Source organism: Bombina bombina, chromosome 2 (genome assembly GCF_027579735.1).
Source record: "Bombina bombina isolate aBomBom1 chromosome 2, aBomBom1.pri, whole genome shotgun sequence".
Taxonomy (NCBI): domain Eukaryota; kingdom Metazoa; phylum Chordata; class Amphibia; order Anura; family Bombinatoridae; genus Bombina; species Bombina bombina.
Window position 1 is genome coordinate 873,414,100 of NC_069500.1, and position 24,236 is coordinate 873,438,335.

The 24,236-nt window shown below is 41.5% G+C and overlaps 1 protein-coding gene across 3 annotated transcripts in view; it reads left to right on the forward strand.

Moving 5' to 3' along the window:
• The window catches only part of SH2D4A (SH2 domain containing 4A), a 352,968-nt gene that overhangs the window by 321,516 nt on the left and 7,216 nt on the right, over window positions 1–24,236 (forward strand). For all 3 annotated transcript variants that reach the window (XM_053703206.1, XM_053703207.1, XM_053703208.1), the window contains one exon: window positions 18,599–18,819. In XM_053703206.1, coding sequence (XP_053559181.1) covers window positions 18,599–18,819 — 221 coding nt within the window. The remainder of the gene's footprint in view (window positions 1–18,598; window positions 18,820–24,236) is intronic.

Consider the following 24,236-nt stretch of genomic DNA (forward strand, 5'->3'; position numbering starts at 1 on the left):
GATCTACATGTTTGTTTAGAAGGGTTCTCTAATCGATCTGAGACTCGTGTGCCCCCTCAGAGTGCCTAGAAAGGACAGCAAGGGATGACAGGAGTTTCAGCCCAGGTAATGATTATCTTCTCCCAGTGGGAGATGCTGCCAGCCTCCCAGGTGAAATGTGGATATGCCCACAAATCCCCTGGTCTACAGTGTGCTGCTCCTTGTCAAAACCTTATCAGAACCTTGGCATCATGTTTATACTGCATCAGATGGGCCTGTCTACTAGAAGCTTCTTCTGCAGCCAAAGTGAGCATGGTAGAGAAAAGTGCTGACAGGTAAGTAGTATGCACCTTAATAGCCTAGAGGCTATTAGAACAACAAAGTATACATCACAATCTCATGTTTTACGTAGCCTGAGGACATAGTCACGTACACCAATTAACTTCTACCTCCGTTTTAGGCACTTTTATTAAAACGGGATACTGTCTCTTTAAATTTACCGATACCAGCTTTTGTTTTTGTGTTAAACTTCGTTTTCTTGCCTGGGTTGCTACTGGGTCCTTAGGTGTTAACGCTTCTCTCCTTCACAGAGCAGTAGCCATTTCTCTACTCAGAGCAGACATTCTCCTGGATCATTGAGTGGTGAGCACTCTTACATATCAGAACTTGTTTAAATTGTGTTATTTAAATTAACTGCAGCAGCTTTTTTGTTTTATTATTGTGCAATTTAAAAGTAAAAATGTTTTCCACTTAAAGCGAGTGTGCCATTATTTCTGTGTTCCCCTACTCTGGTTAACCCATTACGTGCCTTCCTACTGTATTCTGTGCTCTTATCTATCTATAGATTCTTGCATATACTTACCTTCCTGTACTTATCAAATTAAGCAAACTGGTACAGCTCAAGTCTCTGCACAATATACTAACCCCCTGGAAGGACGATCCAAGGATAATTTAACCCCTTCACAATTATGTTAGCTTTGTAAAAATGTGTTGGTCTGTGCCCCTGCTCAGCTTTGCATGTTATGTGCTGAATCTATCTCTAATCCTAGACAGGGACCTGCACCGCTACCCCTACAGACGAATAGTCAGGGGTTTCCAGCCAGTCTTCCAGCAGAGTTCTTCTGAATTGTCCCCCTAGATGTAAAGACTATATACACTCTGCAATTACTGAGTTTTTGGCTGTTATGCTCCCACCAGATCTTTCATAGGCCTTTGACTCATCAAGGACATCTCTTAGGAGCAACCCATGTATCCTGCAGAGCAGAGGTGTACGTTAGAACTGGAAATATCCTCCTCTGAGGAAGATTCTTCAGAAATTCAGGAACCCACTGCTGAAGACGTTGCGGAGCATGTATGTTTTGTTATCAGGCTTGAGCATATACACTCTTTATTGCAGAAAGTTTTACAGGCTTTGGACATAGAGGATCCTCCTACTGCAGAAAAGCAATTAGTAAAGAAGATTAATACATTCTTTAAGACTACTCCAAAGCATCTGTCTACCTTTCCAGTAGCTGAATCAGTTGACTTGAATGCAAAGGAATTAAACAAACCAGGTGTATTTTCTTTTTGTTGCTGTGTTGAACAGGTTCCCGCTTTCCTCTGCAAAATTGAAGTTATGGAGAACCATTCCAAAGGTGGATGGAGCAATTTCCGCACTTGCTAGGTGTACCACAATTCGATTACAGGATAGCTCCTCGTTCAAGGATCCCATGGACAGAAAGCTTGAAGGCTTTCACAGACGATGTTTCCAGCTGGCGGGCTATATGTTTGAACCAGCTGTCAGTGTAGCTCGTATTGCAGTAGCTACTGTGGTCGGGTGTGACAAACACTCCGATCTTATTTCTGAGGAAGTATCCCTGGAAGAAAGTCAGGATTATTTGAAATTGCTTTATTTGTGACGCAGGGGTGGAAATGACTCATGTCAATTCAAAAGGTGCTGCAAAGGCTGTTTTGTCTCAAGTCATGATCTGCCGACATGGTTTCTAAAAGCAGACTCTTATCTTTTATATTTCTAGGGAACATTTTGTTTGGACCATGCTATTATTGCTAAGGGCAGGGTTAGGTCTGCTTTCACTTTCGTGCCTTTCATCAGTCTAAGATGCCTCCTCCTAGTGGACTGGAGTTAAATTTATTTAATTCATGATAGCCATGATCCATTACATATGATTTATCAGGTAAGTATAAATATTGTTTTTTTAAATACATTGCTAAAAGGACATTGATCTGACATACACTGTTATATCACTAAGAAAGAAGTAGAAAGCTAAAGAAAATACATACAAATAGGGGACATAAAGTACAAAAAGAAAACACTCTATTAAAGGGACAGTCTAGTCAAAATGAACTTTCATGATTCATACAGGACATGCAGTTTTAAGCATTTTTCCATTTTACTTTTATCATCAAATTTGCTTTGTTCTCTTGGTATTCTTTGTTGAAGGCTAAACCTAAGTAGGGTCATATGCTAATTTCTAAGTCCTTGAAGGCCGCCTCTTATCTCCACACTTTATTAGATTTTTACAGCTAGACAGAACTAGTTCATAGATAACATTGTGCTCACTCCAGTGGAGTCATTTATGGGTCGTCAGTGATTTGCTAAAATGCAAGTCTGTCAAAAGGACTGAAATAAGGGAGCAGTTTGCAGAGGCTTAGTTACAAGGTAATCACAGAGGTAAAACGCGTATTAATACAACAATGACGGTTATGCAAAACTTGGGAATAGGAAATAAAGGAAATATCTATCTTTTTAAACAATTAAAATTTTCAAGTTGTTCCTTTAATTTCTTGTTACACTTTTGCTTGCACATAACTCTGTATACCCTCCCCCCCCCCCCTCCGCATAGAATGCATGACTTTTATTTGCCACACTGCTATTCACTCTGTCAAAGTTTAACTTGGAACACAAAAGCAGGCAGGTGACTAATCTCTGCAAGTGCTTGCTTCTCTCTAAATTTACAATTAAAGGGAAAAAAAAGAAAACTTAAAGTGTCAGTAAACCTTAAAAATAATGTTATATAATTCTGCACAAAGTGCAGAATTATATAACATTATATTAGCCAAACTTTGTAAAACCTAATATACCCTTTTATTTTTTTTAAAAAACGGCTGTTTTACAGACCCGCTCTCTGTGCTCTTCTGAGCAGGTCTGTTTGTTTCACACAGCGCATTGGGCCAGCTGTATAATCACAGCCCGGCCCGACCGCGCCATTATACACAGTGCAGCTCGCTCCTGCTGTCAGACAGAGCAGGAGCGAGCTACACTTAGTGTTATGGCGCGGTTGGGCCGGGCTGTGACTATACAGCTGGCCCGATGCGCTGTGTGAAACAAACAGACCTGCTCAGAAGAGCACAGAGAGCGGGTCTGTAAAACAGCCGTTTTTTTAAAAAAATGAAAAGGGTATATTAGGTTTTACAAAGTTTGGCTAATATAATGTTATATAATTCTGCACTATTTGCAGAATTATATAACATTATTTTTAAGGTTTACTGTCCCTTTAAAATTGAACTGCATGAGTGCATTTCAGTTATGGATAGGACCTTTTTGCAATACACAGGCATTAGCAAAATTGCTCTTAGTAAAAAAAAAAGCTATGACTTTTTCAGTGATCCTTTTATTGTGCACAGAGCATATGTACATATGCCCCATTCACCTACATCACTTGCTTACAAAAGCATATATGGCACCTGAGATGACTGATTTTGCATCATCGCTGGTGAATAAGTGTCAGTTACCTCTGGCTCTTAGAGCAGGCATGTGGCATATGTACATATACTCATCACCCAGTAATAGCTATCACTGAAACAGTCATTCATTTTAATATAGGTCTTTTTATTAATACATGTGCAATGCAAACATGCTTTTATACAAAACTGAAAAACATTTATGGTGCTAACCCGATGTGAGCAAAAAGCCGAACTTCGAATATTGCGACTGCGTTAATGTATTCCCCCATAGCCTTCAATGGAGGCGAAAAGTGGAAAAAAAACACCCTTACTCGAGCAAGCCCGTTAGTGTTTACATTAAATATTAATATTTCACATTGCAAATGTTCTTCACATAACATAATGTGTTCTATTTATTCTTAAATACATATTTCTGTATATATATCTGAACTCATTTACTTCAAACTTGTAATATACATACTACTTCCAACGCACGCAAAGAGCCACGATAATCCCCTTTTCACCCTAGTACAACAGTGAGCGCACCATTTGTGATCTAGCCCTTAAAGCAGTGCTTTCCAAACTGTGTGTCGGGACACACTAGTGTGTCGGCAGCAGTGTGTAGGTGTGTCCCTGCTTCAGCACAAATTTTTTTAAATATTTTTTTTTTCTTCTTACTTTCCGCCTGCCTGCTACGCATATCACATGGTTGACACGTGATTGATACCTAGTGGGTCACAGATCATCTTAACCAATTGGCGCAGCTCAGTGGGAACTGAAACTATTCCCATTGGCGGCTTTGGCGGCACATTGGCTCCTGACTGCAGGTGTAGTCTCCTTAATTGGCTCCTGACGGCATGTGTAGTCAGTGAGTGGGACAGCAGTGTGTTTGCAGCGCGGGCAGTAGTCAGTCGGGCTCACGGAGCTCTGAGGGCGGCAGCTTAAACACTGAGCTGAAGTCAGAAGTGAGTGGGTTTTTTTGCAACTAGCTCCCAGTAGTGCATTGCTGCTCCTGCTCTTGATATATGGATAGGAAGTGGAAGCTTAAAAATGCTTAATGCTGAAATGCGAGTGTTTTTATCTAATAATCCACCAAATATTCAGAAACTGTGTTCATCCCATCAACCTCATACATCCCATTAAAATAGTAAGTAGCTATTGGTGGTGTTAAACTTTTTTTTAATTCTTGCACATACATCCTGTTACTTGTAAATACATATTATTATTATAATATATTTATGTATGCGTCCGTATCTTTTAAAACAAGTTAGTTTAACCTCCTTTTTGCTAGAACAACTGAATTAATTACTGTGTCGCGAAATGATGTAGGTCTAAAAAGTGTGTCACCAACATGAAAAGTTTGGAAAGCTCTGCCTTAAAGGGACACTGAACCCTGAATCTTTCGTGATTCAGATAGAGCATGCAATTTTAAACAACTTTCTAATTTACTCCTATTTATCAATTTTTCTTCATTCTCTTGGTATCTTTATTTGAAAAGCAAGAATGTAAGTTTAGATGCCCGCCCATTTTTGGTGAACAACCTGGGTTGTTCTTGCTGATTGGTGGATAAATTCACCCACCAATAAACAAGTGCTGTCCAGGGTATGAACCAAAAATGTCTGGCTCCTTAGCTTAAATGCCTTCTTTTTCAAATAAAGATAGCAAGAAAGCGAAGAAAATTTGATAATAGGAGTAAATTAGAAAGTTGCTTAAAATTGCATGCTCTATCTAAATCATGAAAGAAAAAATTTAGGTTCAGTGTCCCTTTAATATGGTAACAATAGGAAAGCTGTTACAATCTGCCTATTTTGTAAAGCAGAAAGTATATTTTCTGTCTGGCTATTAAAGGGATAGGAAAGTCAAAATCAAATTTGCATGATTCAGATAGAACATGTAATTTTAAGACACTTTGAAATTCACTTCAATTTTCAAATGTGCTTCATTCTATTGGTATCCCTTGTTGAAAAAGAATATGCACATATCCTAACTAGAGGGAGGTAACAGCTGATTGGTGCCTGCACACATTTATCTCCTGTGATTGCTTAAAGGGACAGTTAAGACTCAAAATAATCTTTAATCAATAGCTTACTTACCACACGATTATGGGGCACATTGTTCTCCCTGTGCTGCAGTCCTCAGTGATTATCCATTTTTTCAAAAAAAACCAACTGCCGTTCACAGCCAAAATGGAATCCTAACTCCTCCTAACTTGACGTCATTTAGAAGCTGATTCTAACAGCAAATGGCATGAGTGTCGGCCACGACGTTCACACCCATTTGCTCATGCGCATTTGTTCCGAATAGTCACTACCAGCATCATTATAGAAGGAACTTGAAGAAGGTTCCTATTTCAGTGACGGACCGCTTTTTAGGTAGGTAAGATCGATTTCCCCTTGTAATATGACGCACACTCTACTCATGACAGGTTGTTAAAATCTGTGTAGCTGACAGTATCATTAACATCTGAATTATTAATTGCACTTTGCACAAAGTCTACATCTAAATGTAAATTTAATGTGACAAATAAAATAGAACACGTTGTGGCTGTCATTCTCAATTTCTTAGAGATTGCTGTTTTCATGTCAGTGAAGCTGTGGCTGCCGGAGCTGTAGGATAGAACGGATAAATAGTATGACTGTACTATACTGGGTGACCGTACAAATTCACAGATCTTTGGCTTTTTTTTTGCCATTTCCTGCACTTCAGGTTTATGCAGAAAGGTAAGAGAGTCGCTGGCACAGGAGAATATGGTAACATGTAGTGTGGCACAGAAGAAAACTTTTAACGCATGCAAATGGTTAAATACACAGTCAAACACATGTTAAATAAAAACTAGCATTGGTATTAGTTCATTGTATACACTGAGATCAACTTGGTCTTGATATAGATCTGACCTATATTAAAGGGACTGAAATCTCTAATGCCAGGATGTTTTTCACGTTGAATATGTAACTGAGCATTGATTGATTTTAATCTTTGTGAGTGGTTCACTTTTTCACTGCTTGTGGAGCTCTCTCTCTATATTTTCGCATCCTATAAAAATATTACATTTTGGTCTTTCTGTTTTAATCTGTGTCCCTTTAAAACACAGACATGCCAAACCTCCTATTCTATGAGAATGTCATTTAGAACATTTAGACCTGAACTGTGAGATCTATATGTTGTTGTAACTGAATAGTTCCTAAATATGTCGCTGATATATAAAAAGTCAACATTTTCACACAACATCATTATTATCAACTAACAGTATAATAAATAATGAGACGTTTACAGGTTATGCTCCAGTCTCCGGTTCGAAGAGTTTAAACAGCTGATGTGGAAGGGACAGTTTATAAAGCACATTTGCTATCCAGGAGAAGCATACAGAATATTACGCTTTATTTTCCACATAGGAAATTCACTATGACCTGTCCCTCCTGTTCTCAACAGGTTAAACGTGTGGAGTGCTGGCAGTTTGTTAGACTGATATAACATCACATATAACACTCAAATTCGTTATTGTGAATATCTACATTCTTAGTAACTGAGCAATTTGTTTGGCTGAAATACCAGCCGAAAGCAATATGGTTATCAGTGTGAGATTCCAGTGTGGTGTTTCAATGGCAAATTCCATGGATGGAAACATAATACTTATCTATGAGTTCATTAATTATAGTATATAAAATAGCTGATAAAGACAGAGATTACATTTTCAAGACATAAAATCTTGAAGCCGTTTGTGAATCCTTTATGCAAAAATAAACTATCAGACACTAGAATAAATCAGATCTGGGTATGTACCGTCAGCCCTATTATTTAATATATTAGTTAGTAGAGGATAATCCACTGATTAAATATTACCAGTGGTAAATGCTGTACTGACAGTCAGTGATCTGGGCTCTATAGATATTATTGGGCACAAGTAGCTAGTAGTTTATATTTACAGTATCCTTGTAAAATGGTTTGTCTGCCACAGTGACGATCAGTATCTGTAATAACAGGTGTACAGAATCTAATAGGTATGCTGCCTGCAATTTCCTCAGCCGTAATAAACACCAGTATCTAAACCCCTGTTGTATATCTATAATTGTATAGATGAAGTTATAGACGTAACGTTAGAATTATTAACATGTTGGTCACAGTGAGTAGTAGCAATATCACTAATATGAGACTGTTCATCATACGGTATCAGCTGAACAACGAACAGTGTAATATAATGGCTATGACTGGTAATATGCTATGGAAACTGTTGGTCTTATCACGGTATATGTATACACTCTAAGCTTTCAGCTACATTAGGTCTGGCATCCCAGATCGAGCACAAGTTTTTAAATATATCAGTTATGATGTTTATGATAATAAGGTTATAACATAGTGATTATCTAGTGAAAATGTCCCTATTATGAGACTGTTCACCATACAGTATTTGCTGTGCTAATAACAATATACTCTGATGTTCGGTATAATGGCGTGACTAGTACTGTGCTTAGGGACTGTCAGTATGCTTACAGCATGTGAGTAGAGAATAAGCGTCTCATAACCCAGATTATTCAACGTAAATACACTGGCTGTGATACTAACGGTATAATAAAGTGTTCACTGTAATAGCGTGACTAACCATATGCTATGGAAACCGTTTATCATAACATGCATTTACAGCATCAGTGTGTCAGCTGCACTGGGTCTGACACAACCCCGGCACTACACATATCAGCTGTAATCAAAACAGTTGGGTATCGAATTGGTTCTTAGTAGTTGTAACAAAAATGCAAGAGTTACCTAAACCCAAACCTGTAGTAAAATAAATTGTAACAATTAGGATAATAACCATGTATTATCGTGTTGCTGTGATAATATAGTCGGCAGTGTAGTTTAGGAGCTGCTTTCAGATAATAGTGTAGGATTAGCTGTAATGACGGGACTGTCACCATCGTGCAGGAGCCGTTATCTAGTCAGAACACATATTAGCAAAATAAGTAAATCAACTAAACTAAGTCTGGCACAACCCATAATATCTTCTTTAGCAGACAAGGCAGAGAAAGAGTTATGGAACTGTTCATAGGTAGAAATCTATTGTAAAATTAATAGAAAATTTACCAGAAAATCAAACATTTATTTTTCTTTGGTGCTGTTGGTGCTAAGACACACTATTATCTGAAAGCAGCTCCTAAACTACACTGCCGACTATATTATCACAGCAACACGATAATACATGGTTATTATCCTAATTGTTACAATTTATTTTACTACAGGTTTGGGTTTAGGTAACTCTTGCATTTTTGTTACAACTACTAAGAACCAATTCGATACCCAACTGTTTTGATTACAGCTGATATGTGTAGTGCCGGGGTTGTGTCAGACCCAGTGCAGCTGACACACTGATGCTGTAAATGCATGTTATGATAAACGGTTTCCATAGCATATGGTTAGTCACGCTATTACAGTGAACACTTTATTATACCGTTAGTATCACAGCCAGTGTATTTACGTTGAATAATCTGGGTTATGAGACGCTTATTCTCTACTCACATGCTGTAAGCATACTGACAGTCCCTAAGCACAGTACTAGTCACGCCATTATACCGAACATCAGAGTATATTGTTATTAGCAGTGGTATTAGAAGTAGTGCTTCCGGTGCAGCACTAAAACGGATCCCCACCGCATTCTGTAGGAAATAAAAAAAAATACCACTTTGCGCATGCGTTAGGCTAAAGGCTCGTTCAAGTTGGGCGTGCATGATAACTTTTCAAAAGAAGCTCCTGGGGAAGAAGACAATGGGAGGAGGAGTTAGGATTCCATTTTTTCCTGTGAACGGCAGTTTGTTTTTTTGAAAAAATGGATAATCACTGAGGACTGCAGCACAGGGAGAACGATGTGCCCCATAAACGTGTGGCAAGTAACCTACTGAATAATGTTTATTTTGTGTCTTAACTGTCCCTTTAACTAGATGTGTTCAGCTAGCTGCTAGTAGTGCAATGCTGTTCCTTAAACAAGAATAAGAGAATGAAGCAAGTTTGATCATAGAATTAAATTGGAAAGTTATTTAAAATTGTATGTTATATCAGAATCATGAAAGAAAATATTGGGCTTTCCTGTCCCTTTAAGCAGAGAGGTGCTGCTGGATGAGAGATTATGGCTACGTAGCTGACAGGGGTCTAACTGATGTGGGCTGCAAAGCCTTTAAGGCTGAGCAAAATATTGATTATTTTATTATTTGTTTCTCATTAAAATGAATCTGTATTGGGATTAACCCCTTTATGTCTGATGTACCCTATGCGTCGCGTGGTCGTTAAGGTGTTGACTAGCACAGCTTTATTGACGGCAGCGAAGCTGCGCTAGTACTGCATGCCTCACTTTCAGAGGCATACAGATATAGCGTGAACTGGCCAACATTGGCAAAACCTGCTCTATAAACTAGGCCATCGTTAAGTGTTTAAAATTAAGTATTTACCTAATGAATCAGGAAACGATAATTTTTGGATAGGAAATTAGCATAATTTTAAAGGGATAGGAAACCCAAATTATTTCTTTCATGATTCAGATAGAGCATGCAATTTTAAGCAACTTTCTAATTCACTCCTATTATCACGTTTTCCTCGTTCTCTTGGTATCTTTATTTGAAAAAGCAGGGATGTGAGCTTAGGAGAAGGCCCATTTTTGGTTCAGCAAACTGGCAAATAGGAGTAAATTAGAAAGTTGCTTAAAATTGCATACTCTATCTGAACCGTATGGGAGACATTGATGTTTATTCATCCTATTGCTGTATAGATCTATAAGGAAAGGCATAAGGTAATTTTAAAGGCACATATAGTTTAAACCTAAAATGCGCATTAATGCATTTTTTTTTCAAATATCTTTTTATTGTTGTCCGGCAAAGCAATACACACATTCCAGTTATTACATTTTGTGCGGCCATCATGTCTGGTGACACGATTTACATTGCAGTTCATAAATTAAATACAGTATAACACAAAGTAATGTCACATTGTGAGGAGTAGAATATTTTCTTTTTTTGTCCACACTTCGTTTCTATCTTACATGATATCTATCTGGTCTGTGTGATTACACTTCCCCGACATAATCTTTTTCCATTATCTTTATCACAAATAAAACTAAACTTATATTTAACCTAATCTAACTAATAACATTAATAAACCTAAAAAAAACTAATATTGTTACCCTTGAGGCCCAGCGGAGGAAGAGAAAAAAAAAAAAAAAAAAAAAGGGGGGGGGGGGGAGGGAAGGCTGGGGGAAGAGGAGGAGGAAAGGAAAGGAGGGGGAGTTATTCCACTTACGGAGTGATTGTCGTTTAAAATAAATGTGCCCACTCCCCTCTCAGTTCCGCTTCAGTAAAAAGAACTGAGTCCTTAAATGGGATCAGGATCAGTCTCTGAATCTCCAATTCAAAGGTAAGTATGAGTCTGCGCCATTTACGCAGGAATAAACCCAGCCTGTTCTGAACATCCATCCTAACATCCATTTGTTCCGTAAATATCTGTGTTCTAAGTAGGTTCCTAAAGCCCGCAAAGGAGGGGCCCTTTCTTATTGTCCAGTTTTTTAAGATACATTTTCTAGCTAACAATATTACTAGACTCAATACTGCGTCCTGTTGTCTGTGTTGTGTTTCCCAATTTAAAAAGAGGATAGTTTCTGGACTGAGCATGAGGTGTATCTGTAAGGACTTATTGATCCAGTATTGTATTTTATTCCAGTATTGTCTGACTGACGGACAATCCCACATATAATGTAAGAGAGTAGGGGCCTCTACTGCACATCTCACGCATTGGTTAGGGCGCATAGGCACCCATTTGGCTAATGTTCTTGGTGTGAGATAGGCCCTATGGAGGAAACGTATCTGGGATTCCCTGTACATGGCGGACAACATGGCTGATTTAGTTCGTTCGAGGCCTCTTCTTATGTCTTCCCAAGTAATACCCTCAATTCCTACACGGGACCACCCTGCTTGCACTGAGTCCCTTGTGCTCTGTGCTCTATGCTGTATGAGTGTTTGATAAATTTCCGATAGGGAAAACTTACCCATTGTGTACAGTGTTTGTGAAATGCGGAAGGGTGAACCCTCCCAAAATTCAGGTGCGTTCCGAGTTAGAGTATTGATATAGTGGCGTACCTGTAGAAAGGCAAAGAAATGTGTTCTCGGTATCCCAAACTCTCTCTGTAAAGCACCAAAATTTTTTACCTCTTTTGTTAGCGGGGTTAATAATTGTTTAAGTGATTTCAGTCCTTTCTGTTCCCAGACCACGAAGGGCTGGGTTTCCGAACCCGCCGGGAAGTCTGGGTTTTTGACAATAGGCAGGTAGCTTGAAGCATGACAGGATTTCTTCAGAAACTTATGAGCCTGATGCCAAGCCTTTAATGGTTCACTGAATAACATATTAAGGCCCAGAGCCCTCACAGATCTCATGTTTGAGATGTGTGGTAGGTATGCCAGGGAAACGTCCCCCAAAACAGCCTGCTCCATAGAGGGTCGACAAAAATGAGTTCCCACCTGCCAGTCCAGTACTAGGCGAATCAGGGCTGCCCAATTGTACAGCCTGAAGTCTGGCAAAGCCAGGCCCCCATTAAGAAAACCCATGCTCAATTTTTCCCTCGAGATCCGTGGCTTACCCCCCTTCCAAATGAAGCGGGTCGCCGCTGAGTTTAGCATTTTGACATCTGCTTTGTTTCAGAGTAGAGGGAGCATAAGAAGCGGATAAAGAAGGCGGGGGAGTATCACCATTTTAAGAAGATTGATCCTACCTGAGAGTGACAAAGGAAGGGAACTCCAGCTATTCATCTGCGCCTGCAGTTTTGCGCATACAGGTGTCAGATTATTAGCGTATAGCTTGTTTGGGTTTGCAGAAATCTTAATGCCAAGATATGTGATATCATGTTTAGCCACCGAGAACGGAAATTCCCCGCTTGAGTCAACTTTTCTGAGGAGCCACAGGATCTCAGATTTATGCATATTGACTTTATAGCCTGAGAACCGGCCAAAGTCGGTGAGGGTTTCTAGTATATGCGGTATATAAGTGTGGGGATTTTGTACAAACAAGAGCATGTCGTCCGCATACAGCGCCAAATGCTGTGGATGTCCTGCCAAGTCTATGCCAGGAAAGACCTGTTTTAGCTTGATAGCCAGCGGTTCCAGGGCAATGTTAAAGAGGAGGGGTGATAAGGGGCAACCCTGCCGGGTTCCTCTATGTAAATAAATGTTTGCAGAAAATATATTGTTAACTAGTATATTAGCAAGTGGGGCACGGTACAAATTTTTGATAAAAGTTAGAAAGGGGCCTGAAAAGCGAGCCTTAGCCATGGTGTAGAAAAGGTGGTCCCACTCTACTCGGTCGAAGGCCTTCTCTTCGTCAAGCGACAGCAGGAAGGCCTCCGTGTCATCTCTCACTTCATCACCCTTCCTTTTGGTCCAAAAGTGTTGGATGACCTGTAGAACCCTACGAACATTGACCACTGACGATCTTGCATACATGAATCCCGTTTGATCCATGTGAATGATGTCAGGTAGTATAAATTTAAGTCTTTCAGCCAAAAGTTTAGTTAATATCATGTAGTCGGAGTTTAGTAAAGAGATTGGCTGGTAGGACTCTGGTAGAACGCTGTCCTTCCCCGGCTTGGGTATGAGAGTGATATATGCCGCGGAGAATTCCGGCACCGGTGCTTTCTCCCCCTCGAAGTAAGTAGTGTATAAACTTGCCAGTGTCGTGGAGACCTGATCCTTTAGGAGCCGATAGAACTCTATCGGCAATCCATCCGGGCCTGAGGCTTTGCCCAGCGCCATGGACATTATCGTTCTCCGGATCTCCTCCTCCCCTATGGGGGCATTTAGTTTCTCCAGTTGAGAATCTGAGATCTGTGGAAAGTTGATATTTTCCCAAAACTTATCTTTTAGTTCGGGGTCTGGGGAGCCCTCACTGGCATAAAGAATAGTATAATAAGACGCGAATGCTTCAGCTATTGAATCAGCGTCTTTCACTAGTTTTCCCTGCCTTTTGAGGGCTGGGATATGTTTGGAGGATGTGTTCATATTCACTAACGCTGCCATAAGCTTCCCTGACTTATCCCCAAATCTATAATATTTACCCCTGGTTCGCAGGAGAGCCTGTGAGGCCTGGTTGGCCAGTAAGGCATCATATTCCTTTTTAGTGTCAATATAATTGCGGTAATTGAGACTAGAGGGGGTCCGCACAGTAGGTGCAGTAAGTCTCCGCTAGGCGATCTCTCAGTTTCCCAAGTTTCTCGGTGGATTGCTTTTTCCTGCGTGCCAAGTAGGCAACAATGTTGCCCGACAAGACAGCCTTAGCGGTTGCCCAGAATAGTTCCGGTGAGCTTATATGCTGTGCATTGTTTACCCGGTAGTCATCCCAACAATGAGTTAGGTGGCTCTGGAATTCCTGGGAATAAAGTAAGTATTTTGGGAATTTGAGAGTTCGTCTATTGCAAACCGACGGGTTCTTATCTATGAAAAGCGCTATGGGTGCATGGTCTGAAACCGCCACTTCCCCAATTTTGGTGTCTATGATACGTGTAATGAGAGAGTTTGAGATTAGAAACATATCTATGCGGGACATAGAGGGTGATGTACGTGATGCACAGGTATAATCTTTCCCATCAGGGTTCAGTTGCCTCCATATGTCCACCACGCCCAGGGAGTTCCCCAGTAGAGCAAAAGTGTCCTTTTCAAATTTTTCTGAGATTTTAGCCATCTTTCTAGGTTTCCCGCTATGTGTCCCTCTTAACCTATCACAATGAGGATTAGGAGTGAGATTAAAATCACCCCCCAGTATAATGTGTGTACCCAGGTAGGGAGAGAGGACTGTTACAATGTTATTCCAAAACCCCCTATCTTTTAAGTTCGGGGCGTAAATGTTGCAAAGTGTATATGTTTGCTCTGCAACACATATTTGCACTATTATATATCTGCCTTCTGGGTCTTTGAGCACTTCCCTAACCTCGTGTTCAAGTCTTTTACCTAGGAGTATTGCGACCCCCCTACTGGCAGAGCTATATGAGGCGTATTCAACCCTCCCTACCCAGTCAGATCTCAACTTCTCATGTTCTGCATCTAAAAGATGCGTCTCTTGAAGAAATGCAATCTCTGCTTTCTTCTTCCTAAGCTGTGTGAGTATTGTTTTTCTTTTTATTGGGGAATGAATGCCCCCAATGTTCCAGGAATAGACGTTAAATTTTAATGTTTAACTGGATCCTGTATCTTGTTTTGGTATCTGTATATGAGTATGTGAATAATGTCCCAAGTGCGAGGGTATGAAAGGGGAAGGATAGGGGGGGGGGAAGAGAGGGCCACAAAAAAAAAATAAAAAAAAAAATTCTCACCATAGTGGTCAGACTCCCGGTTCAGTCCTCCACCAATATGAACCACCGCCAGGCCTCTACTAGTATCTCTAAGTAACAGTAGTTCTAAAATGCAGAAACATAGAAGAATTGTTACCCTGACATATTTCATGAACTGTTTAACATGTATGTGGAGAAGCAGTAGAAGAACAATAAGAACTTTCATACAGGTTTTAATAGGTTCCATAAGTCGGACTATGTCCGAGTGAGTTATAACCTGTAAATAATGCATATAGACATATGTGTTCAAAAACCATGAAACATTTAACAGATGGGTTGCTTCGTTCCAATAACCAAGCGAGCATATTAAATCTCTCATCAGCACTGTACATTCTGACATAACCTGTGCTTGGGGTGTAATTAGGGACGGTGGGTTATAAGGGTTTACATCCCATCCGTATTCACACATAAATGATCCTTCTCTTTTGCTTATGCGTTCTAAGTGCCCTGAACCTGGAAAGTAACCTATGGTAACATACAACAATATAAAACTCAAACTCAAACTTAAACTTAACTTCAAAGTTCTGGGTCCGCGTGTAACCGTAGACCCATTGTCAGTAATTTCAGTGGCCATCAGGACAGACTACTTGATTTGAAACCTAGGGTGAGTCCCTATTTAAGTAAGGTGTCTCAGACTCTTATTCCGCTACAGTGTCAACCCTCCTCCCCTCTTGGATGATTCTGGCGTGGGCTGTGTGGGGGAACCCCCCCACCTTCTAGGAAATTTTGAGCTGCAGTTGGATTGTCAAAAAATTTTGGGCCTCTGGGGGTCATAATTTTAAGCCTAGCTGGGTATAGCAGGAAGGCTTGTCTACCCTCCCTATGAAGTTGTGAGCAGATTGGTGAAAATTCCCTTCGGCGTTTCATAAGGTCCACCGAGAAATCTTGAAACAGGAGCAAGCGTGCATTTTCATACATCACATTGTCCATTTTTCTGTAAGCTCTTAATAATGCTGTTTTGGTCTGGAAATGTAGAAACTTGATCATGATTGGCCGGGGTTGGGGTAAGTTATCTAAGCCAGCCCTTTCTGGACCTACCCTATGAGCACGTTCCACTCCACCCTCAAGATCCTGTGTAGGTATCTTCAGTAATGTGGGAAGTATATTTTCAACAAAGTGGATGATATCTGCTGGTTTTACTGATTCGGGGAGACCCAAGAGGCGCACATTATTGCGTCTCGACCTATTTTCTAGGTCATCTATTTTTAATTGCAGGGTCACGGCTTGTCTCTCTAAGGATTCAATTTTATTTGAGTTAGATACATTAGAGTCTTCCAAGTCAGAGATTCTATTCTCAGCTTCTGCTACACGTGTGGAGAACTGTTTAACATCGTCTGTGAGAGTATCAACCCCCCTCTGCAAATTGTCAATTTTGGGCATAAATAGTAAAGATATCTGTTTAACAATGGGGTGTGTGTCAAGTGAAACGTTATCTGGGCAGTTGTCTGTACTAGCTCCCGCGTTTGAGGAGTCAGCTCCAGATTTATTTCTGCCAGAGCTGGTTTTGCTGCGACTTGCCATGGGGGTATTCGTTAAGTATTTCTCCATATACCTTTACAAGTGACAAAACGGTTAACATATGCAGGTGTTATTCTAGCAGTAGGCTAGTAAGACCCCTTTCAACCAAAATATAACACAGTGTATGTGAATGACTTAACCAGTACTAGCAATGTCCTATCACTGAGGGAAAACAAGTGTTAGTAGGAGAAAGGCATGGGTTAGTACAGGTAAACAACACAATAATGGTTATACAGTTTATACCACTCTTCCCCCTCCAGAGTAAATGGGGGGCAGCACAAGACTGTCAGCACAGCGTCCTTCATATGCCCCTTCAGGGGGGCGAGAGCCCTGTGTTTGGTTGAATATGGGTTGGGGGTAGCGGTGTTGTCTGGTAACACAGTCTTTCAGTTTGCTACGGCTTGGCAGTTCTGACTATGTAAAGATCTTGCAAGAGTCAAGGTTCCTATTTCTAGTAATGTCCCCTGAGGTGTGTTATGTCTCCAGTACCACTAGTTCTAGGACCCACTCATGTGGTGGCAGGGTTAACATCTGCCATCAAAGGTGCGATAAGTGCGGCCTGCAGTAGAAATTACACAGTGTCACTACCAGGAGTGCGGGTGGGTGGTCAGGAGAACTGCATGGTATACCCAAGAGTTAGACTGAAACTTGTTCCCAGGTTTTTTTTATATAAAGCCTTGCAAAGTCCAAGCTATCTGATCCTGGTGACTTCCTTTGGGGAGTGCTGTGTACTCACTGTTGGCAGTTACCTTAGCTCCGGCCTCTCTCATGCAATGCTGGGCCCAGTGTTTGTAGCTATAAGGGCGTTTTCCCCAGACCCATAAATAGAGTATTAGCGTAGCGGTGTGTAAATGTCCCCCGGAGCAGAGGTGTTGACTGTAGTAGTGATTTCCCCAGCAGCATGCGAGTGCAAATTTTTACTTTACCCAGTGTGCGTTCCGGAACCCGCCAGAGTGTAGGGCCTCTCCTGCAAGATGGCGCCTGTTTTCGCGCCAGTCGGAGCTCCCTCCGTAGCTTGCGCCCCAGTGGGATCAGTCTGGCCGTGTCGGCCGTTGCCGTGTCAGCAGGTCCACCTCAGAGTTGGGCAGTCAACGAACTGGGTGAGTGTTCCCGGAGCAGCGTAAAGGTAGAAGAGGGCTGTAGTCCACGTGGGGTTGCGGCAGGGCTTTTCTCTCGGCAAGTGTCTCCCCGATGGGGTCAGTCTCCCTCTGAGCAGTGCCACTGATCCGAGCTGGTGAGCAAGTCTTTTTGTTGCCTCCGGTGGAGTGGATTTTTATTGCGCCCCTTCAGCGCCTCTTGTGAGACTGCGACTTTGGTGGCGGAGCTGTGTGCGGCTCCAGAACTAAATGCGGAGGGGGGTCTCTCCCGCTTCTCCTCCGGTCCGGGCAGCAAACTTCTGCCTAGGGGTTATTAGTGACCACTGGGGATATAATAGCAAGGCAAGAGGCAGCCCAAATTGGGTTTTAAAGTTAGTTTTTGTGCTGCTGTATACGGAGCTCCTCTTGCCTGCTGCTTCTCCCTTGGCCCTCCCACCGGAAGTCTCATTAATGCATTTTAATTTAAAAAAGAAACAGTTATTTTCCAATGTACACTTCTTCTGATTCTAATAAATTATACAGTTGTTTCTGGTTGGTAGTTTCTACTGACTGTGCCCAAAGCATATGTACATATGCACTGTGCACCTGCATTCAAACACAGCGCCTGGTTAAACACATAACACTGTAGAGTCGCTAGTGTTAAAATCACATGCTCTAATCAATAGAGCATGTGATTTAATACTATATTGGCTCTTTCAGGCTGTTGCAAGATTTTAAGGAAAAAGAGGTCCTGTCATACATGTCAATGAAAACACATTGGTAGATAATAAAAGATCAATCTATTTTTTTTCATTATCCCATATAACAAATAGTGTATGCCCCAATATAAACTGACCTGTCTAGCTTCAAAATAATAGCACGCCGTTTTGAGGTATCACGCATGTTTGGAATTTAACACTTTTTTTTATAATTTAGGATCACACACCATAAGCATTGTATACTTGACAGAGTTAACCCTTATCCCTCTTGTAAAACTTTTGTTCTGTCTTATAAACAGGTATTATTTCCCGACTAGAATCAGAAGAGCTTTTAAAAAGTCAAGTGCCTGGGAGCTTTCTTCTACGCGTTAGTGAAAAGATCCACGGCTATGTTCTCACGTACCGCTCTGACGAAGGATACATGCACTTTATGATAGATGCGTCTGGTACTTCCTTCAGCTTTTTGGGAGTGGATCAGCTACAACATGCAACATTGGCTGACCTTGTAGAATATCACAAGGTAAGGGTTTGCAGTATTCCCTTGTATTTTATGGTGCAATTTTACAATAACTTTATTTATTTTGTCTTGAAATGTTTATATGAAACAACTAATTGAAACACAAAACCAGTGGATTACCATCTGTACCAGCACTGAATTAGATGCACACACTTTGGTTAGAAGCCGGCATGTGTGGCTGTAGGTTAGGACCTAGACAAGAAGAGACCTTGGGGCAGTTCCTGGGCTTATCACCTTTTGGCCAAATGCTGTAATTAAACCCTTCATTTTATTTATATGTTTATAGCCTTGCTGTGTGCTTCTAGTTCACTGCTTTTCAAACCTATCCTCAGGCCTCACCAACAGACCAGGTTTTTAGGATTACCTTGCATGAGAGCAGGTACAACAAACATGTTTATTAAGCAGCTGATTGTTTCACCTGTGCTCCAATTCAGATATCCTCAAAATGTGGCCGGTTAGGGGGTCTGAGCACAGGTTTAAAAACTAGTGATCTAAGTGAATGTAGACAATTCTGTGTTTTGTGGTTGATATTTCTCCTGTTAAGTGTAGTCAGTCCACGGGTCATCCATTACTTATGGGATTATATCTCCTCCCTAACAGGAAGTGCAAGAGGATCACCCAAGCAGAGCTGCTATATAGCTCCTCCCCTCTACGTCATATCCAGTCATTCTCTTGCACCTAACTATAGATAGGACGTGTGAGAGGACTGTGGTGTGTTAAACTTAGTTTTTATTTCTTCAATCAAAAGTTTGTTATTTTAAACGGCACCGGAGTGTGTTGTTTCTTCTCAGGCAGCATTAGAAGAAGAATCTACCTGAGTTTTTCTATGATCTTAGCGGTCGTAACTAAGATCCACTTGCTGTTCTCGGCCATTCTGAGGAGTGAGGTAACTTCAGAACAGGGGATAGCATGCAGGGCCCACCTGCAAGGAGGTATGTGCAGTAAATTATTTTCTAAGGAATGGAATTGACTGAGAAAATACTGCTAATACCGATGTAATGTAAGTGCAGCCTTAAATGCAGTAGTAGCGACTGGTATCAGGCTGATATGTATGTATGTATACTCTGAGGTATTTCTGGGGAATGGAATTTCACTAAGAAAATACTGTCTATATTAAAGTAATATTTGAGCCTGCACTGCAGTGAAAGCGACTAGCAGCAGGCTTATTAACAACACTTCATTTTTAAAACGTTTACTGGCATGTTAATCGTTTTTTCAGAGGTACTTGGTGATAAAACTTTATGGGCATGATTTTTACCACATGGCTGTCGTTTATTTCTGAATAAAAACAGTTTACTGAGCTTCCCCACTGTTGTAATATGAGTGGGAGGGGCCTATTTTAGCGCTTTATTGCGCAGTAAAGATTTAGTCACAGTCTTCCTATTTCTTCCTCCATGATCCAGGACGTCTCTACAGAGCCCAGGGGTCTCCAAAACTAGTTTTGAGGGAGGTAATCAATCACAGCAGATCTGTGACAGTGTGTTTGACTGTGATAAAAAACGTTTATTATTTCAACTGTTATCCGTTTTGGGTATTAAGGGGTTAATCATCCTTTTGCTTGTGGGTGCAATTCTCTGCTAACTTTATACATTTTCTATTAAAATTTGGTTGTTTTAACATATTTGGTTCATTGTTAATTCAACTGTGTCACATTTTTATTTTTCTTAAAGGCGCAGTAGCGTTTTTTATATAGCTTGTAAATTTATTTAAAGGTTTTTTCCAAGCTTGCTAGTGTTATTGCAAGTCTGTTTAAACATGTCTGACACATATGAAACTGTTTGTTCACTATGTTTAAAGGCCAATGTGGAGCCCAATAGAAATTTGTGCACTCAATGTATAGATGTTACTTTGAATAAAAGTCAAACTTTATATGTGAAAAATATATCACCAGACAACGAGGGGGAAGTTATGCCGACTAACTCTCCTCACGTGTTAGTAACTTCGCCTCCCGCTCAGGAGGTGCGTGATATTGTGGCGCCAAGTACATCAGGGCGGCCCATACAAATCACTTTGCAAGACATGGCTAATGTTATGACTGAAGTACTATCTAAATTGCCAGAATTTAGAGGTAAACGCGATCACTCTGGAATAAGAACAGAGTGCGCTGATAATAATAGAGCCATGTCTGATACTGCGTCACAATTTGCAGAACATGAGGACGGAGAGCTTCATTCTGTGGGTGACGGATCTGATCCAAGTAAACTGGATTCAGACATTTCAAATTTTAAATTTAAGCTTGAGAACCTCCGTGTATTACTAGGGGAGGTTTTAGCGGCTCTGAATGATTGTAGCACGGTTGCAATTCCAGAGAAAGTATGTAGGCTGGATAAATATTTTGCGGTACCGGCGTGTACTGACGTTTTTCCTATACCTAAAAGGCTTACAGAAATTGTTAACAAGGAGTGGGATAGACCCGGTGTGCCTTTTTCACCCCCTCCTATATTTAGAAAAATGTTTCCAATAGACGCCACCACACGGGACCTATGGCAGACGGTCCCTAAGGTGGAGGGAGCAGTTTCTACTCTGGCTAAGCGCACCACTATCCCGGTGGAGGATAGCTGTGCTTTTTCAGATCCAATGGATAAAAAGTTAGAGGGTTACCTTAAGAAAATGTTTGTTCAGCAAGGTTTTATATTACAACCCCTTGCATGCATTGCGCCTGTCACTGCTGCGGCGGCATTCTGGTTTGAGTCTCTGGAAGAGACCCTTAGCACAGCTCCATTGGATGAGATTATGAACAAGCTTAAAGCCCTTAAGCTAGCTAATTCATTTATTTCTGATGCCGTAGTACACTTAACCAAACTTACGGCTAAGAACTCCGGATTCGCCATTCAAGCGCGTAGAGCGCTGTGGCTTAAATCCTGGTCAGCTGATGTGACTTCTAAATCTAAATTGCTTAATATTCCTTTCAAAGGGCAGACATTATTCGGGCCCGGTTTGAAGGAAATTATCGCTGACATTACTGGAGGTAAGGGCCATGCCCTGCCTCAAGACAGGGCCAAACCATAACCAGTCCTGGAACAAGGGCAAGCAGGCCAGAAAACCTGCTGCTGCCCCTAAGACAGCATGAAGTGAGGGCCCCCGATCCGGAAACGGATCTAGTGGGGGGCAGACTTTCTCTCTTCGCCCAGGCTTGGGCAAGAGATGTCCAGGATCCCTGGGCGTTGGAGATCATATCTCAGGGATATCTTCTGGACTTCAAAGCTTCTCCTCCACAAGGGAGATTTCATCTTTCAAGGTTATCAGCAAACCAGATAAAGAAAGAGGCGTTTCTACGCTGTGTACAAGACCTCTTACTAATGGGAGTGATCCACCCAGTTCCGCGGTCGGAACACGGACAAGGATTCTATTCAAATCTGTTTGTGGTTCCCAAAAAAGAGGGAACCTTCAGACCAATCTTGGACTTAAAGATCATAAACAAATTCCTAAGAGTTCCATCGTTCAAAATGGAAACTATTCGAACCATCTTACCTATGATCCAAGAGGGTCAGTACATGACCACAGTGGATTTAAAGGATGCCTACCTTCACATACCGATTCACAAGGATCATTACCGGTATCTAAGATTTGCCTTCCTAAACAGGCATTACCAGTTTGTAGCTCTTCCCTTCGGGTTAGCTACGGCTCCAAGAATCTTTACAAAGGTTCTGGGCTCTCTTCTGGCGGTACTAAGACCGCGAGGCATAGCGGTAGCTCCGTACCTAGACGACATTCTGATACAAGCATCAAGTTTCCAAACTGCCAAGTCTCATACAGAGTTAGTTCTGGCATTTCTAAGGTCGCATGGGTGGAAGGTGAACGTAGAAAAGAGTTCTCTATTGCCACTCACAAGAGTTCCCTTCTTAGGGACTCTTATAGATTCTGTAGAAATTAAAATTTACCTGACGGAGGACAGGTTATCAAAACTTCTAAATGCTTGCCGTGTCCTTCATTCCATTCAACACCCGTCAGTGGCTCAGTGCATGGAGGTAATCGGCTTAATGGTAGCGGCAATGGACATAGTACCTTTTGCGCGCCTGCATCTCAGACCGCTGCAATTGTGCATGCTAAGTCAGTGGAATGGGGATTACACAGATTTGTCCCCTCTGCTAAATCTGGATCAAGAGACCAGAGATTCTCTTCTATGGTGGCTTTCTCGGCCACATCTGTCCAAGGGGATGCCCTTTCGCAGGCCAGATTGGACGATTGTAACAACAGACGCCAGCCTTCTAGGTTGGGGCGCAGTCTGGAATTCCCTGAAGGCTCAGGGATCATGGAATCAGGAGGAGAGACTCCTTCCAATAAACATTCTGGAATTAAGAGCAATTTTCAATGCTCTTCTGGCTTGGCCTCAGTTAGCAACTCTGAGGTTCATCAGGTTTCAGTCGGACAACATCACGACTGTGGCTTACATCAACCATCAAGGAGGAACAAGGAGTTCCCTAGCGATGATGGAAGTCTCAAAGATAATTCGCTGGGCAGAGTCTCACTCTTGCCACCTGTCAGCAATCCACATCCCAGGCGTGGAGAACTGGGAGGCGGATTTTCTAAGTCGACAGACCTTTCATCCGGGGGAGTGGGAACTTCATCCGGAGGTGTTTGCCCAACTGCTTCATCATTGGGGCAAACCAGATCTGGATCTCATGGCGTCTCGCCAGAACGCCAAGCTTCCTTGTTACGGATCCAGGTCCAGAGACCCGGGAGCGGTACTGATAGATGCTCTGACAGCACCTTGGATCTTCAACATGGCTTATGTGTTTCCACCCTTCCCGATGCTTCCTCGATTGATTGCCAGGATCAAACAGGAGAGAGCATCGATGATTCTAATAGCGCCTGCGTGGCCACGCAGGACCTGGTATGTAGATCTAGTGGACATGTCGTCCTGTCCACCATGGTCTCTGCCTCTGAGACAGGACCTTCTGATTCAGGGTCCTTTCAAACATCCAAATCTAATTTCTCTGAGGCTGACTGCATGGAGATTGAACGCTTGATTCTATCAAAGCGGGGATTCTCGGAGTCAGTGATTGATACCTTAATACAGGCTAGGAAACCTGTTACCAGGAAAATTTACCATAAAATATGGCGTAAATACTTATATTGGTGCGAATCCAAGAGTTACTCATGGAGTAAGGTTAGGATTCCTAGGATATTGTCTTTTCTACAAGAAGGTTTAGAAAAGGGTTTATCTGCTAGTTCGTTAAAGGGACAGATTTCAGCTCTGTCTATCCTTTTACACAAACGTCTGGCAGAAGTTCCAGACGTTCAGGTTTTTTGTCAGGCTTTGGCTAGGATTAAGCCTGTGTTTAAGACTGTTGCTCCGCCGTGGAGCTTAAACTTAGTTCTTAAGGTTCTGCAAGGTGTTCCGTTTGAACCCCTTCATTCCATTGATATCAAGCTGTTATCTTGGAAAGTTCTGTTTTTAATGGCTATTTCCTCGGCTC